General features: G+C 42.2%; 4 protein-coding genes across 6 annotated transcripts; 3 read left to right on the plus strand and 1 right to left on the minus strand.

The window, feature by feature from the left end:
• The first annotated feature begins 189 nt into the window (after positions 1-189).
• Positions 190-2,652, plus strand: LOC103956001 (heat shock 70 kDa protein). The gene has a single exon (XM_009367930.3). It carries the CDS (start codon positions 514-516, stop codon positions 2,473-2,475), a length of 1,962 nt encoding a protein of 653 aa, XP_009366205.1. The 5' UTR covers positions 190-513; the 3' UTR covers positions 2,476-2,652.
• A 1,228-nt stretch (positions 2,653-3,880) lies between these two features.
• Positions 3,881-7,415, plus strand: LOC103956002 (translation initiation factor IF3-2, chloroplastic). Of its 2 annotated transcripts, XM_009367932.3 has the most exons (10): positions 3,881-4,188; positions 4,292-4,331; positions 4,431-4,490; positions 5,151-5,203; positions 5,605-5,660; positions 5,765-5,798; positions 6,005-6,077; positions 6,169-6,261; positions 6,555-6,735; positions 7,054-7,415. In XM_009367932.3, the coding sequence occupies exons 1-9, from the start codon at positions 3,881-3,883 to the stop codon at positions 6,696-6,698; spliced, it is 861 nt and encodes a 286-aa protein (XP_009366207.1). In that variant the 3' UTR covers positions 6,699-6,735; positions 7,054-7,415. The 2 variants fall into 2 exon arrangements, with proteins under 2 accessions (XP_009366207.1, XP_009366206.1); XM_009367931.3 differs by lacking the exon at positions 7,054-7,415 and having other exon boundaries at positions 6,555-6,887.
• Positions 7,416-8,562: 1,147 nt separating this feature from the next.
• On the plus strand, positions 8,563-13,576 carry LOC103956004 (cellulose synthase A catalytic subunit 7 [UDP-forming]). 2 transcript variants are annotated; one of them, XM_009367933.3, is made up of 12 exons: positions 8,563-8,720; positions 9,220-9,678; positions 9,814-9,916; positions 9,999-10,131; positions 10,240-10,506; positions 10,604-10,949; positions 11,053-11,316; positions 11,410-11,622; positions 11,720-11,933; positions 12,014-12,210; positions 12,332-12,685; positions 12,786-13,576. In XM_009367933.3, the coding sequence occupies exons 1-12, from the start codon at positions 8,646-8,648 to the stop codon at positions 13,365-13,367; spliced, it is 3,207 nt and encodes a 1,068-aa protein (XP_009366208.1). In that variant the 5' UTR covers positions 8,563-8,645; the 3' UTR covers positions 13,368-13,576. The 2 variants fall into 2 exon arrangements, with proteins under 2 accessions (XP_009366208.1, XP_048423300.1); XM_048567343.1 differs by having other exon boundaries at positions 10,240-10,395.
• Positions 13,577-13,797: 221 nt separating this feature from the next.
• On the minus strand, positions 13,798-16,666 carry LOC103956005 (pentatricopeptide repeat-containing protein At4g30700). Its single transcript, XM_018649611.2, has one exon. It carries the CDS (start codon positions 16,599-16,601, stop codon positions 14,232-14,234), a length of 2,370 nt encoding a protein of 789 aa, XP_018505127.2. The 5' UTR covers positions 16,602-16,666; the 3' UTR covers positions 13,798-14,231.
• Between the last annotated feature and the right edge of the window lie 318 nt (positions 16,667-16,984).

Below are 16,984 nucleotides of genomic sequence, written 5' to 3' on the forward strand. Positions count from 1 at the left end.
CAACAAAAACGATGGCACCCAGGTTAAGAGATTTTTGTAGTATGATCGGCATATGATAGTATATTATGTGTTATTGTATAAATAATAAGATATATGTATTAAAAAGTTAATAACTTAAAAATAAAATATTCTAATACTTACATAAAAACACGTAATGTATTATTCATATTTCCATGAGATTCTACACAATTCAAGCCCACCTTCCCGAGCCAAACCTTCCCTCCCAAAATTCCAGAACACTCCCGAACCACCTGTAAGCTTTCCACCGCCTTCCCCTTACATTCTTCTCCATTTCTCTCGAATAATCTTTCAGTTCACTATAAATTGACGAACCCCTGCTTCTTTTCCTAATCCAATCTCAGATTTGATCAGAAAAATTCTTTGAAAGCGTTCAAATTCTCAGAAATCTTTTACTTTCGTTCAACTTCTCAGAAATCTCTTACTTCTGTCCAAATTTTGTCTGTAAATTTCGAGCTCTGTTTTATAAGCGGTCTGTTTGTTTAAGCAGTTTCAATGGCGGCCAAGACGGAAGGGAAGGCCATCGGCATCGACCTCGGCACAACTTACAGCTGCGTTGGGGTCTGGCAGAACGACCGTGTCGAGATCATCGCCAATGATCAGGGCAACCGGACAACCCCGTCCTATGTGGCGTTCACCGACACCGAGCGGCTTATCGGTGACGCTGCGAAGAACCAAGTGGCGATGAACCCGCATAACACCGTATTTGACGCGAAACGGCTCATCGGGAGGAAGTTCTCGGACCCGTCGGTGCAGAGCGACATGAAGCTCTGGCCTTTTAAGGTTATTCCGGGCCCTGGAGACAAGCCCTTGATCGTCGTGAACTATAAGGGAGAGGAGAAGAAGTTCTCGGCGGAGGAGATTTCGTCGATGGTGCTGACGAAGATGAGGGAGATCGCGGAGGCGTATCTGGGTCAGACGGTGAAGAACGCTGTCGTGACTGTCCCTGCCTACTTCAACGACTCTCAGCGGCAGGCCACCAAGGACGCTGGTGTGATTTCCGGGCTCAACGTCATGCGGATCATCAACGAGCCGACAGCCGCCGCCATCGCCTACGGGCTTGATAAGAAGGCGTCGAGAAAGGGGGAGCAGAACGTCCTGATTTTCGACCTTGGCGGAGGGACTTTCGATGTCTCGCTTCTGACGATCGAGGAGGGGATTTTCGAGGTGAAGGCCACCGCTGGAGACACCCATCTGGGTGGAGAGGACTTCGACAATAGGATGGTGAATCACTTCGTGTCGGAGTTCCGGCGGAAGCATAAGAAGGATATTAGCGGAAACGCCAGGGCGTTGCGGCGGCTGAGGACGGCGTGCGAGCGGGCGAAGAGGACTCTGTCTTCCACCTCCCAGACGACAATCGAAATTGATTCTTTGTACGAAGGGATCGATTTCTACGCGACGATTACCCGGGCGAGGTTCGAGGAACTGAACATGGATTTGTTCAGGAAGTGTATGGAGCCGGTAGAGAAATGTTTGAGGGACGCGAAGATCGATAAGTCGCTGGTTCATGAAGTTGTTCTCGTCGGCGGGTCGACGAGGATCCCGAAAGTCCAGCAGCTTTTGCAGGATTTTTTTAACGGGAAGGAGCTCTGTAAGAGTATAAACCCCGATGAGGCTGTCGCTTACGGCGCGGCGGTACAAGCGGCGATTTTGACCGGCGAAGGGGATGCGAAAGTGCAGGACTTGTTGCTGCTCGATGTCACACCGCTTAGTCTCGGGCTGGAGACTGCCGGTGGTGTTATGACGGTGCTGATTCCGAGGAACACGACTATTCCGACGAAGAAAGAGCAGATCTTCTCGACTTATTCGGATAATCAGCCGGGAGTTTTGATTCAGGTTTATGAAGGAGAGCGGGCGAGGACGAAGGATAATAATTTGTTGGGGAAATTCGAGCTCACCGGAATCCCTCCTGCTCCCAGAGGCGTGCCTCAGATCAATGTGTGTTTCGACATTGATGCGAACGGGATCTTGAACGTGTCGGCCGAGGATAAGACGGCGGGGGTGAAGAATAAGATCACGATTACGAATGACAAGGGGCGGCTGAGCAAGGAGGAGATAGAGAAGATGGTACAGGATGCGGAGAAGTACAGGGCGGAGGACGAGGAGGTGAAGAAGAAGGTGGAAGCAAAGAATGCGTTGGAGAATTATGCGTACAACATGAGGAACACCGTGAGGGATGATAAATTTGCCGGCAAATTGAACCCGGCGGATAAGCAGAAGATCGAGAAGGCGGTGGACGACGCGATAAATTGGCTGGAGGGGAACCAGTTGGCGGAAGTTGATGAGTTGGAAGACAAGTTGAAGGAGCTGGAGGGGCTGTGCAATCCTATTATTGCAAAGATGTACCAGGGTGCCGGCGGCGCTGGAGGTGGCATGCCGATGGGTGATGACATGCCTGGTGGCGCTTCCACTGGCTCCACCAATGGACCCGGCCCCAAGATTGAGGAGGTTGATTGAGTTGTTTGAAGTTGGAGCAGGGTTGGGGTGCTTTGTTTTTGTTTGTGTGTTTAATGTTCTGTTATTCGGAGTTTAGCTTGTAAACATGTTTTTGGTTTTACTTGTTTTAGACTAAAACCTCTGTTAAGTAGGATGTTTATGTAAATTCAATAAGAAGTTAGCTATTTACTTTTGTTAGATTTGTGCTGCAGTAATGTTTTCCTCTTTCTTTATCCCATGGCAATCAAGGACAAGTTCGTAGTAATCCTAACTCCGCTTGGACTTATAGGTGGTTGCCATGTTCGTGACAAACAAAATTTTAATGAATGATTTTATTAAGACCTTATGTTCACTTAAGTGATCATCGAGCAACACATGTCCACAGAGCTCCATTTAACTCGATCATTTAGTTATGTGTGTTAAAACATTTCAAATAAGACTTTAGTTATGTGTGTTAAAACATTTCAAATAAGACTACATCTTCCGATATTTTAGGTCTTGACTCATCTTTTGTATCTTTCGTGGACATACCTTGCGGATGAATTTTTAGGTTTTGGGGATATAAGATTCTCACCAATGTTTGCCTTTTTCAAGTTGACATTCTCGCTTTTGCTTTGTCCATTGCCACTCGAGCACGTGCTTCCCTTTGAGCGGAACGCTCCTTTACCGTTGCATTTTGACTTTTCACAACTTTGGCAGATTGCTTAGTCTCGTTCGTCTTCAGCGCAAGAGCGCTTGATCAATGAGCTATTATGCAGTCTTTCAAAACGTCCAGAGAAAGATAAGACCTTCTGTGTTTAAGTGATCATTTATAAACATACATCGTTCGACAACACCATAGAGGACGTTTAAGTTCACTTAAATTTATATAATTATGGCTTTTCTAATCTCATGACATGTCCATACTTGATGATTAATTAACAGATTTATCGATCATTTTTTCCGAAATCTAAGGTATTTTGTATTGAAACAGTAGGACTAATATCACACGTTTTTCAAAGCTTTCAATAAGAAAATCACTCGTATTTTTATTAGCTTCATGCTACAAATTCAAGACAAAAAAAATACAAATGAGACTTAGATGTATCACATTTGTGATTGATGTTGCAATTTGATTTATGTAATAGTGGCTTTTTTTTATTTATATAACCTTAGATTTATCAACCATAGCGGAGCATGGTTTCGTATTTTGATTCAGATTCTGGGTAGCAAACGCGCCATCATGGTAGAACTCGAAGTCTCGAACACACTCTGGGTCTTATTGTATGAGTAATAGGCCCAAACAATTGTGGCCCAATAGGGTCCAAGGCCCATGGAGTCCACTCTGATTCTCTCGTCTTCAACCAAACATAGGATTATGGATAAGGAGAAGAAAAATCTCAGCAGCACACGAGCTGTAGTTGCATTTTGACTGTTTGGATTAGCCATGGCTGGGATCACCACCAGCTTCGCATCGCAGCCCATGCTGTCATCCCGAACCACCACTTCCATAACGACGCCGCCTCCGCTCTCACTCTCCTCCGCCGACTCCAAACACTTCGGCGGCCTCCTCCGTTTCAACAGCTCCTGTTTCATAAATTCCAGCTCTTTCAGCTCCCTCTCATCCACCAGCAGCCGAATCACCGCCCGTTTCGGCGGCGGGCCCCGATACAACAATTCCAGCAATGACTCCCGGCGCTCACGGAAAGGCGACTCCTCCGACGAGGACGAGGCCCTCGATATCTCCAGTGTCAAGTTAATCGATTTATTAAGTGCTTAATGTGCGTTTTTATGTTTGTGATCACGTTAATCAAAATCGAATTTTGAGGTGGTTCCTTGTTGGATGTTTTTGAAACAGGTCGAATACTGTGCGGCTAATCGACGCCAAGCAGAACATGGTTTGTGTTTTTGTTCTGTTAAATTTTGCTAATATTATGTTCAAAATGTGCTCTTTTTGGTTTCTGATGAGTTGTGGGATTGTTTTTTGTTCCGTATAGGTTGGAGTGGTGAGTAAAAGTGAGGCTATTCGACTGGCTGACGAAGCTGAACTCGATTTGGTATGCATTTTGCCACTAATTTTGGTTTTGTTTTACATACAATTTAAGATTATATGTATATGTGTATGTATATGTACATACATACTAGCAGAACTTCATAAGAGGGACTCCGCTCCTCTGTTCATGGAGCGGAATAGGTTAGTGCCCTCGCATTAACTGCTTCGTGACCATGTTTTGGCCACATTGTGGGGCAGAAACACTGAACTTGAAAACACTGTCAAGAAACAGTTTATACGAGGACACTATCCCATCCTGCACTCTCTTAAGAAAGGGCTCCTGTATATATACTTATCTTAAATTTACGTGCGTATACATACTGCACATAGTGTTACATGGCATGTGTAGGGAGATTAGTATCGGAGGAAATCAGTTCCGGAAATCTCATCTGCCAACGGTGAATCCAACCTTCACCTATACAGTGCATGCACTGGATCATGTTGGCTGCCGTTGGTGGTGCCAATGAACTTGGTTCCATTCAGTTTATTGTTTTGAAACGATGTGTTTTGTATTAGTGGCAGTGAAGCACCTGCATTTAGTGTATCATGCTGTATGAAATCTCGTTTCTTTGAGAATCAATCATTATTTTTTAGTTTCTGATGTGAGTTAGGAAAATGCTTTTATGACATGGTTTGAATACTAGTATCTTTTGCATTGTTGCAGGTAATATTATCTGCAGAGGCCGATCCTCCAGTTCTCAGGATAATGGATTACAAGTACGTATTTTATACGATATTAGAAGAGTTCACAATTTTCTTCGTTTTTCCGTTTCCTGTTTCTTATTGGCGATAAATGCTCAAACTTAACTAATACATCCCCTCATAGTTTTATGTTAGTTTATTGAAGTAATTAATCATAGATAGCAAGAGCTTTAATTTCATATTCGGTGGCATTGGATGACATTGTTAAATGCCTTGTACATTAATGACAAACTGTGGTAGCACATTGACCGGTATGTTGAGTTTTAATGAAAAATTGGGATCTCAGTGTTTTTACCTATATATCCTGTTTTATACATATGTATGTACAGAAACCTTTCGCCCTAAATATTAAGTACTTTTTTTCTTGAATCCTATAACAAGTAGATCTAATTATCTGTACCTTTTCTCGTTGTCAGTAAATATAGGTACGAACAGCAAAAGAAGAAAAGAGACCAGCAGAAGAAAAGTGCAGGTGAGTTTTTTTCTCTGTCTTGACTCCGCTGGCTTTTCCTAATGCATAATTCTCTGATTTGAGGAAAGACACTGAACTGATCATAGTCTTTTCTTGAATGCTAGCGAGCCGCATGGATTTGAAGGAGCTCAAAATGGGGTAAAACACTAATCTTCCCTTGTTTATTTGCATTTAGTCTTATTTCAAATCCCTATTATTAACGTGTTTGTTTGACATGTAAGTTAATTAATGGCTGAATTGCATAGATTAGATGCTCATGAAAAAAATGTTCAAAATACTCAGATAGATAGCTGCCAAATTTTTTATATGCATAATTTTTTTTACCATTGTCATTGTGTGTACAGTTACAACATTGACCAACATGATTACGCTGTGCGTTTGAGAGCTGCCCAGAAGTTTTTGAAAGATGGTGATAAGGTTTGCTTACATTTCTCATTGCTGTCAGAGTTTGCCTTCCTATATTGTTCTTATGTTTTTCTGTATTGAGAGCTGCTACCAATTTGTGCAGGTCAAGGTTATAGTCAACTTGAAAGGCCGTGAAAAATGGTTCCGTAATATTGCTGTTGAGCTTATCCAAAAATTCCAGAGTGATGTCGGGGAGGTACTAATGTGTACTTGCACTTAGAATCATAAACAGAGTTACATGAATAATCTACCAGAAATTGTTGCCTGAGTTTAAGTCTATCTTCTTTATGTCTTGATTCACAAATGAATCCAAAGTTCTTGTTTTCCAAATTTCCAAAGTTCTTCAGATTGGTCTGTAATTTTTTCTGGATCTAGAAAATAAACTGTTTGCAGTCTGCACCTCGTTTAAGTTCTGGTTATTTTCATTAGGGTTATTCGGCTGCTCTGGCTTTTGTTCTTCAATTATATGATTGTTCATGTGGGTTGCAGCTTGCAACAGAAGAATCTAGACACTTCAGCGAAAAGATGATGACTATGGTTTTAGTTCCCAACAAGGCTGTTCTGCAGAAACCTCAAGAACCACCAAAGAAAAAAGAAAGCCCGGCCGCGAATGAAATATCAGCTAGTGTCTGAGTGGACTCCAAGTTTCAACCGCAGGTTTTATATATAGGTAAATCATTTGTATTTTCATTTTGTTTTTTTTCAACTACGTTGGGAATCTCTGAGGTTGTGTACAGCACTAGTGTGATATGATTGTATGAGAAGAACACATGTAGATTAGATTTTTAATATCAATCAAGAAACTAGCAGAATTTCTTACAATTTCTTACAACGTACTCTTAATGTCAATTAAGAAACATTTCTGGTCCACGGATGAACATTTTATTTTGGTCAGGACCCAAACAGTCCCACAAAACAACTCATCTTGTGTGGACGTCTGATCAAACAATGTTGTAACTGTGTTTGATACAAATTTTCGTATTTCTAGCTGTTTTCTCGGTAGGAGGAAACGAATATGGCCAAAGGAAAGTGTAGGCGATTGCAATGCATCATCAAATAGTCTTAATCGATTATTTGGCCTGGTGCTGGGTGGTTGCTGTTGAAGCAGACGGAGTGGTCAAACCTGGGTACGCCTGCATTATTCAACGAAGAAAAGCGTCCAAAGCATGTGCTCGGAATTTGGAATCGGGTCATGTTCTGGTAAGCTGTAATATATTTTGCTGGTCGATTTTATGTAGAAAATTCGGGTATTTTGCTGATTTCTGTGTGTGTGAGATGGGGAGGCTTCAACTCACCTACCTAACTGATTCAAAAGTTGGCTTAGAACCCAAGTATTCTCTTTGTCTCCCATATTTTGTTTTCTCATATATTTCCTTGGTAAGTTGGGCAACTGCTGCAGTATTTTAAGTATTTTCTGTTGGCGGCTGTTTGCGTATTAGTGTTTCTTATCGAGAAAATTCTCAAGGTGTCGAAAACACAGGCTAGTTATTAAGTGTGATAATACAATTGGTTGGAATTTGTTTTTCAAGTTTTCAACCGATTGTATCATTACACATAATGTATCGGGCTATGTTTTGGCACAATAAAAAATCTCTCTTATTGGATACGGGGCCCACTGTTTCTCAAGCTATGCGTAACACAAGCCAACATTTTGTCAAAATGGAAGTGTGCTCTTGTCAAAGCTCAAAGAATCTATCTTGAATTTGTGATCAAAGTTGATAACAAGTTAACAACGTAACCAAAGAACATCTTTACCTAGAGAGAATTTTTGGTTGCGTGGCATATGCTCGTCCATTAAATATCGACAAGCATATTAATACGTTATTGATGATCATGTATGTATAATTATATATGTTTGTCAATGGATATTTAGGATATTCAAATGGCAATGATTTCTTCAACACATTATCAACCATCACAGTTATCCTTACCAAAAATACGTCAAATTAAAAAAAAAAAAAAATTGTGACGACATTTCGGATTTTCTAATTGCAACGAAAAGAGGAATTTTGGATTTCCACCACGTATCTCAAACAACACTCTCTGCCAAATGGAAGTGGAATTTCACTTTGTCAATAATTGTCAACGTTGCGTATCAATTATATAATAATACGTAAAGAAAAATTTGTATGTAGGGTTGTATGATTGACATATATTAAAACTAAATATTTTTTCGTGTATTGAGCACTAAAAATTGTAGCTAGAGACACCAACAATTTAATAGTTACAACGTACAACAACAACAAAAATATGAAGAGGAGACAGCGCAAAAACGAGAAGGAAGGTTGTGTAGTATATTTGAAGAATGGAAGGAAAGCTTAGCTTCAAGGCAACGGAGACCCTGCAACTAACAACCACCATCCGCCACCTCGATGATTACGTGGACTCCCTCTCTCTCTCTCTCTCTCTCTCTCTCTCTCTCTCTCTCATTAGGTAAGAGAAAGACCTCTCCCAAGCTACCCTCCCCACCTTGCTACGAACTACTTCTTCCATCCTTCATCATAAAATAGAACCCTCACCGTATTTGACCTTCAGCATTATTGATCGCTATCGAACCTCGAATCGACACAGGCTGTCACCATGGAAGCCAGCGCCGGACTTGTTGCCGGGTCTCACAACCGCAATGAACTCGTCGTCATTCATGGCCATGAAGAGGTAGCTAATACATTCATCACTATGTTTGTTTTGATGGTGTTGGATTTTCTTTGGTTGGTTCTCTTTCTCTGCGAGGTTTGGTTTAATACAAATAGGGGATGGTCGATGTTGATAAAGGCACCTTGTGCCTTTGACCAGTATCAAAGAGCTTACCTCGATTAATTTGAAAAAAAAAACGACTAGTATGTCCTATGACTTTGCTTGTTGGTATGTGTGACTATATGTACAATAGGTCAAAAACTTACTTCTAATCACGCTGATTTTATATTTTTTCCTCACACTTGCATCTTTATCTGCACAATATATCATGTATGAAGTAATTTTGTCACAAAATCCTCGTGTAATTATACAAGTGGATTCATTCAATATACGTCGTATTTAATTTTGTCATTTTTTTTTTGACATGGGATTCTTGTATTCTTGAGCAACTACGCTTTGCTTTCGGTTTGTTTTGTGAATTGGTCTGAAGTTTTATTTTTTTTGTTTTTGATGGGTGCAGCACAAGCCATTAAGGAACTTGGACGGACAGGTCTGCGAGATATGCGGCGACGACGTGGGGTTGACGGTGGACGGAGACTTGTTCGTAGCGTGCAACGAGTGTGGCTTCCCAGTGTGCAGGCCATGCTACGAGTACGAGCGCAGGGAAGGCTCCCAGAACTGCCCTCAGTGCAAAACCCGATTCAAGCGTCTCAAAGGCAGCCCCCGTGTCGAAGGAGACGACGACGAAGAGGACATTGATGACATTGAACACGAATTCAACATGAATCACGTTCATCCGGAAGATGACCATGATCAAACTAACGGCAACGCCGCTGCCAGATCGCCGTATTACAAGCCTAATAATGAGCAGATGGCTGAAGCCATGCTCCATGGAAAGATGAGCTACGGAAGAGGCCCCGATGATCCTGATCAGGAGTCGCATTTCATACCTGTAATCGCCGGAGGCAGATCCCGCCCTGTAAGACTGAGTGCAAAATGATTTTTTTGGAGTACCAATAGTAGCTCTCTCGATAAATTGTGATCCATGCATAAGGATCACTTTAGTACTATTTTTCATTCATGCACATATGTGCGCATTCTTAATTTCGTGCAGGTAAGCGGTGAGCTCACATACTCATCGCACGCTCACGGAGATCCGCAGATGTTATCATCTTCGTTGCACAAACGAGTGCATCCATATCCGGCTTCTGAGACTGGTATACTTCGTTCATTCACTTGTTCTTCTATCTATCTATCCAAACTTTCCTTCACATATACGCGCTCCTTACATTCATACAGGAAGTGAAAGGTGGGACGGTGAGAAGAGAGAGGGAGGTGGATGGAAAGAAAGAATGGACGACTGGAAAATGCAGCAAGGCAACCTCGGTGGCAATGATCAACCCGATGATTTGAATGATGCCGACATGGCCATGTACATATATGCCCTTTAAGCTAATTAACTCAATTCAACCCAATAATTAAGTCCTTAATTTCATTTACCAACATATATAATGTTGTGTATTTGTACTGCATAATGCAGGATAGATGAAGCTAGGCAGCCACTCTCAAGGAAAGTACCAATTGCTTCAAGCAAGATCAACCCTTATCGGATGATCATTGTGGCTCGGCTTTTCATTTTGGCCTTCTTCCTTCGATACAGGCTTTTGAATCCGGTCAATGACGCATTTGGTCTCTGGTTAGTGTCTGTCACATGTGAAATATGGTTTGCAATTTCATGGATCCTTGATCAGTTCCCAAAGTGGTACCCCATTGATCGGGAGACCTACCTCGATCGCCTTTCCCTCAGGTCTATATATACACACACACATTTGTGAAATATGAGTGCAGTAGCACCCGAGCGTTAACTAGTTAGTAAGTTAATACGATGCTATCAACTGATGCAGGTATGAGAGGGAGGGTGAACCGAACATGCTTTGTCCGGTAGATGTGTTTGTGAGTACTGTGGATCCCATGAAGGAACCTCCACTTAATACAGCCAACACAGTTCTTTCAATTTTGTCCATGGATTACCCTGTCGATAAGATCTCATGCTACATCTCTGATGATGGAGCTTCCATGCTGACCTTCGAAGCCTTGTCAGAAACTGCTGAGTTTGCGCGCAAATGGGTACCTTTCTGCAAGAAGTTTGCGATTGAGCCTCGAGCGCCCGAGTTCTACTTCTGCGAGAAGATTGATTATCTCAAGGACAAAGTGCAGCCAACATTTGTCAAGGAACGCCGAGCTATGAAGGTATGTTTGCGTATATAATCACATTCATATCAGTACTAGAACCTGCTTGATTAAGATGAAGGCTGACTGACTGTAATTTTTGTGTACGGATGACGAAATGCAGAGAGAGTATGAGGAATTCAAGGTTAGGATTAATGCGCTTGTTGCAAAAGCCACAAAGGTTCCGCCAGAAGGGTGGATTATGCAAGATGGGACACCGTGGCCCGGAAACAACACCAAGGATCACCCCGGCATGATTCAAGTCTTTCTTGGTCACAGTGGAGGTCTTGATACTGAAGGAAATGAGCTTCCCCGTCTTGTCTACGTGTCTCGTGAGAAGAGACCGGGATTTCAACATCACAAGAAGGCCGGTGCCATGAATGCCCTGGTACTAAACAAAACTTTCAATTCAAGCATATTCCTTTTCTTCTTTTTCTTGATTACCAAGTAACAAATTCTACTCATACATGTATATGATCAGGTTCGTGTCTCCGGAGTACTTACAAATGCTCCTTTCATGCTGAACTTGGATTGTGACCATTACGTAAACAACAGCAAGGCTGCAAGAGAGGCAATGTGTTTCTTGATGGACCCCCAAATTGGAAGGAAGGTTTGCTATGTCCAGTTCCCTCAAAGATTCGATGGCATTGACAGAAATGATCGTTATGCGAACAGAAATACAGTCTTCTTCGATGTAAGTGATCATCACAGGAAACACGGAGATCAGTTGTCTCTTAAGATGTGCTAATAAAATGAACTGAAATGACAATTTTTTTCTCTTTGATTTTCAGATTAACATGAAAGGTCTGGATGGAATTCAAGGTCCTGTGTACGTGGGAACAGGATGTGTGTTCAGAAGGCAAGCTTTATATGGCTACGATCCTCCGAAGGCTCCTAAGCGCCCAAAGATGATAAGCTGTGACTGCTGCCCGTGTTTTGGACGCCGCAAGAAGCTTCCGAAGTACTCCAAGCATGATGCAAATGGAGATGGTACAAACCTACAAGGTAATTTATCAAAAGCGATTTCAATGATACTTTTTTTATTCTGGTTTAAGTAAAACTTAAGGTTACATAATATTGAGCAGGAAGGGATGATGACAAAGAGCTACTGATGTCCCAAATGAATTTTGAAAAGAAATTCGGACAGTCTGCAATTTTCGTGACTTCAACTTTGATGGAACAAGGTGGTGTCCCTCCTTCCTCAAGCCCAGCAGCGATGCTTAAAGAAGCCATTCATGTGATCAGTTGCGGTTATGAAGACAAAACCGAATGGGGTTTAGAGGTAAAATTTTCAACAATTTTCTTCTGTTATCCGCTGTTAAATTTGGGTACCTTATGAGTCAAGTCAGTGCAGATTTTGTTGATTCATTGTGGAATATGTTGCTACTTTTGGATATATGCAGCTAGGTTGGATTTACGGATCTATCACAGAGGATATCCTAACGGGATTCAAGATGCATTGCCGTGGTTGGAGATCAATTTACTGCATGCCGGATAGACCTGCATTCAAGGGTACAGCTCCCATCAACTTGTCAGATCGGCTCAACCAGGTTCTTCGTTGGGCACTTGGTTCGATTGAGATCTTTTTCAGTCGCCACAGTCCACTCTGGTATGGCTACAAGGGAGGGAAACTCAAGTGGCTCGAGCGTTTTGCTTATGTCAACACTACTGTCTACCCTTTCACCTCCCTCCCTCTTCTTGCCTATTGTATCCTCCCTGCCGTCTGCTTGCTCACCGATAAATTCATCATGCCACAGGTTTTCATTACATTGAATCATAGGAGTTGATAAATAACAAATGAAAGCGTCCATTTTTATCGAAGTTGTACTTTTTTGTGTTTTCTTTTTTAAATTGCAGATAAGCACTTTTGCAAGTCTCTTCTTCATTGCGCTGTTTCTCTCAATCTTTGGAACCGGCATTCTTGAGCTGAGGTGGAGTGGAGTGAGCATCGAAGAATGGTGGAGAAACGAGCAGTTCTGGGTGATTGGTGGTGTCTCATCTCACCTCTTTGCCGTTGTGCAAGGTCTTCTCAAGGTTTTAGCCGGCATTGACACCAACTTCACAGTCACAGCCAAGTCATCAGATGATGAGGATTTCGGGGAATTATACGCGTTTAAATGGACAACCCTCCTCATCCCTCCAACCACAATCTTAGTCATCAACCTTGTTGGAGTCGTTGCTGGGGTTTCGGACGCCATAAACAACGGGTACCAATCATGGGGGCCTCTGTTTGGGAAGCTCTTCTTTGCATTTTGGGTGATTGTCCATCTCTATCCCTTCCTTAAAGGTCTCATGGGGAGGCAGAACCGGACGCCGACCATTGTTGTCATTTGGTCAATTCTCCTGGCTTCCATCTTCTCTTTACTCTGGGTCCGAATCGATCCGTTTGTGATGAAAACCAAGGGACCCAACACGAAGCAATGCGGAATCAACTGCTGAAAATACTTGCATTCTTTTCATCCTTTTCTGAAATGTGCATGCTGAAGATATATATGCAGCACAAGAACGAATAAAGGTAGAGTAAGAATTTTTGTGTAGCTATGAAGTGCAATCAATGTACCAAGTTTTGTAAGTGAATTGGAAAAGTGTGGTTTGTAATGCCTTTGGCACTAACTCACAAGGGAGCTCAATGGACTCTCAGTTTATTATTCTGTTCTTATGCCGCGCCATCGCGTCTACCTTATGTCTGATTTACGAGAAAAACTTACATGCAACATCTATCTCACGCTTATGGTTATGTGCTGCTCACATGATGTTGGAAATGTGAGGGATGTCGGATGCACCGGGTGCACACTAGTTTTTCTCCTGATTTAGGGTTTAGCACAGAAGAAAAAAAAAATTCTCAGAATAATTATTGAAGAAGGGTGTATGAAACATAAGCATCGAAGAATCGAAGCAGTTTGATGTGCTTATTTGAACAATTTCATCTATTTTGAGGTTAAAAATGTTATAACCAAATAAATTACAAGGATAATTTCCTACTGGAAAAAAGGGTACCAGATCACTAATGTAACATCTCGAAAATCGTCGAGGCTTGTATTTGAATAGCCAGATGAATCAGAATACAATGCAAACAGGATATATGCCACAAGTGCTTGCCGGGCGTACACCAGAAAGAGAGCGTTGAAACAATTGTCATTCCATGCCAGAGTACTGGACGGGGTTGAGCTTCATCTATTTCCGGTGAAAAATGCTCAGTATTCTTGTTAAGATGTGAAAGTTACTGATGAAGTGACTCTCCACTTTTTACCATGGAAGCAATGTGAAACTGCAGAACTAGATACTGGTGCAGAAAACTTTTTGTCACCAATAGTCTCCACAAGAACAAACACCGTCTTTGAAATGATGGAATCTATTAGCATCCCTAACTACGATAACTCTTTCTGTGATCTTGGATATAAATTTTGTTGCATTATGGCAATCCAAACAAACCCGGAGATTCTTAAAGATTCTAATTTCTGTCCCTGGTGCAGTTTCAATCAGGGCAAAAGCAATGGCCAGCTTCTCACTATGAACCTTCATCATTAACTCCTTCTCTTCCTCCTCAACGTCATGCAAAGCAGTCACAGTTTCAGTCTGAAATCCAGCCTCAGCCATTTTTCCCATTAACTTATCCAGCATCCTATAGATTGCCTTTGCTTGAGGATGAGATCGATCACCACATGTAAAAACATGTGGGGTCTCACCAATCTCAACGAGAGTGCATCCCGGAGTCTTTGCCAAATTTCTATTCTTAACTACCTGTCGCACTGAAGCAGCCTTCGGAAAGTTCCTGTCAGCTGAGTATACATTGGAGAGCAAGACATAATATCCTGTATTATCTGGGTCCAATTCAAATAGCCTTTCGGAAGCCACACGCGCCAGTTCGGTGTTCTTGTGAATCATGCAAGCACCAAGCAATGCACCCCAAACGGGAGGACCTGGCTCAACTGGCAGTTCCTTTATAAAGTCCAACGCCTTCTCTAACTTTCCAGCTCTGCCAAGGATGTCAACCATGCAGGCATAATGCTCGGGCAAGGGCTCAAAGCCATGGTTGTGAACCATATGATTGAAGATTTCTTCACCTTCTCTCACCAAGCCAGCATGGCTACACGCATACAAGACAGATAGAAAAGTAACCGCGCTTGGGGAAATCCCAGAATGCAACATCTCAGTAAAGAGTTTTAGTGCTTCATGCCCATCACCATGAAGGCCATAAGCAGATATCATGGCATTCCAAGTGACCACATTTTTCTCTGTCATCGAGTTGAATAACTTCCGAGCTTCCACAATGCTCCCACACTTTGCATACATGTCAACTAGAGAAGTCAATACATAGATGTTAGACTCAAGATTTTTGCTCTTAATCAAACCATGGACCCATTTCCCAAGACTTATTGCTCCGAGCTGAGCACAGGCCGAAAGAATACTTGTAACTGTAACAGGGTTTGGACTGAATTCAGACATCATTTCACGGAAAAGAGATATTGCAGTCTCCGTCAGCCCATTTTGGGTATACCCTGAGATCATGGCATTCCAAGATGCCAAGGTTTTCTCCTTAGACTGATCAAAAAGCTGTCTTGCCGATTCAATCTCATTCAGTCTACAATAAACAGTAACAAATGCAGTCGAAACTGAAGGATGAGAAACAATACCAGATTTCACACAGAAAGTTTGAAGAGAACCAGTGAGATGCAGATGACCGAAAGGAGAAGACACAGGAATCAACCCAACAATTGTACTCGAATTGACTTTCTCCCCAGAAGCAAGCAAATCCTTGAAATGACTAACCGATGATTCAGTTTCATTGTTGCAAGTGTATCCGGCAATCATTGCATTATAACATATCAAATCGGGTCGACTAATGTGCCCAAATAACAACCTTGCCCTCTCTAGCTCCTTACATTTCGAATACAACGAAACCAATCCGGTAAGCACATGAACATCTGAATGATATCCAGCCTTCAGAGCCAAACAATGAACTCCCATCCCTGCTTTCAACTCCTGCAATTCTGCCACTGCAGGAAGCACGGCTGCTAACGTCGTCGAATCAAAACCCATCCCACCCACAACCATATCTCCAAAAACCCGTATCGAATCAGCGTAATAACAATTTCTCACCAACCCAGATATCATCGTATTCCACAAAACCGTGTCCTTCTCGGGCAATCCATCAAACACCTTCTGTGCTAACTCAACCCGGGAAAGCTTGAAGTAAAAGTCAACAACAATCGACCCAACATACAAATTCAATCCTAACCCATCAACAATCGAGTGCGCGTGCAGCAAAATCCCATATTTCTCGTCCTTAAAACCCGAAGCGGCCGACACGGCGAAGGCGTAAGTGAACTTGTCGGGTTTAAGATTAGTGTTCTTCCGCAAATGGGTGTAGAGAGAAATCGCAGAGAAAGGTGCGGCGTTGGCGGCGAAGCCTCGGATGACGACGTTGAAGAGGAAAAGGTCGGGTCTTGGGATGGAGAGGAAGAGGTCACGTGCGTGGCGCATGGCCTTGAGGTCGGAGAACTTGTGGGTGAGCTTGGTGACGGCGGCGAGGTCGTTTTGGTAGCCATTGAGGATGATCTGCGCGTGGGTCTGGGTCAGGTGAGAGAGACAGGTCGCCTTGTTGAGGAGTCCGAGGAAGAAGTTCCTATCAAGTTGTGGCGCGCGGCAGCCGCTTATGTTCCTGCTAATCATGTGTTTGTGTTTTGTTTTCTCTCTTCGGAGCGTTTGATGATGTTTTTTTTTATTTTGGCGGGAATTCCCCTTTCTCTCTTGATAAACAAAATCAATTAGGGTAAATTGGAAAAAAACCTAATATTTTGTTACGTGTTGAAAATCTTCACAATGTCCCAAGTTAAATTTAACAAACATGCCTTGCGACGAAAATGGATTGAATTTTGACTTATACGTGTGTTGTAAAAATTTTCAAAATCGATATAGTTTATAGCTTTTGTGAAAAATTGAAATTTTTAGTTTTACAAAATATTTTGAGCGGGAGTTAAGGGAAGTATCGCAAGATCTTTCGATGTGATCCAACCATTTATTAGCTCCGAAACTATTATTTATTGATTTTTAAA

Source organism: the organism of the source record quoted next, unplaced genomic scaffold (assembly GCF_019419815.1).
Source record: "Pyrus x bretschneideri cultivar Hongxiangsu unplaced genomic scaffold, Pyrus_bretschneideri_v1 Contig44, whole genome shotgun sequence".
Taxonomy (NCBI): domain Eukaryota; kingdom Viridiplantae; phylum Streptophyta; class Magnoliopsida; order Rosales; family Rosaceae; genus Pyrus; species Pyrus x bretschneideri.

What these genes read in the sequence shown, in the direction of transcription:
- LOC103956001 (XM_009367930.3), top strand. Translation starts at nt 514, where the DNA reads ATGGCGGCCAAGACGGAAGGGAAGGCCATCGGCATCGACCTCGGCACA.
- LOC103956002 (XM_009367932.3), top strand. Translation starts at nt 3,881, where the DNA reads ATGGCTGGGATCACCACCAGCTTCGCATCGCAGCCCATGCTGTCATCC. An exon ending in TCGACGCCAAGCAGAACATG is followed by an intron (nt 4,332 to 4,430) that starts GTTTGTGTTTTT and finishes TGTTCCGTATAG; the next exon opens with GTTGGAGTGGTGAGTAAAAG. An exon ending in CTCAGGATAATGGATTACAA is followed by an intron (nt 5,204 to 5,604) that starts GTACGTATTTTA and finishes TCTCGTTGTCAG; the next exon opens with TAAATATAGGTACGAACAGC.
- LOC103956004 (XM_009367933.3), top strand. Translation starts at nt 8,646, where the DNA reads ATGGAAGCCAGCGCCGGACTTGTTGCCGGGTCTCACAACCGCAATGAA. An exon ending in CCGGTGCCATGAATGCCCTG is followed by an intron (nt 11,317 to 11,409) that starts GTACTAAACAAA and finishes GTATATGATCAG; the next exon opens with GTTCGTGTCTCCGGAGTACT. An exon ending in AAACCGAATGGGGTTTAGAG is followed by an intron (nt 12,211 to 12,331) that starts GTAAAATTTTCA and finishes GGATATATGCAG; the next exon opens with CTAGGTTGGATTTACGGATC.
- LOC103956005 (XM_018649611.2), bottom strand. Translation starts at nt 16,601, where the DNA reads ATGATTAGCAGGAACATAAGCGGCTGCCGCGCGCCACAACTTGATAGG.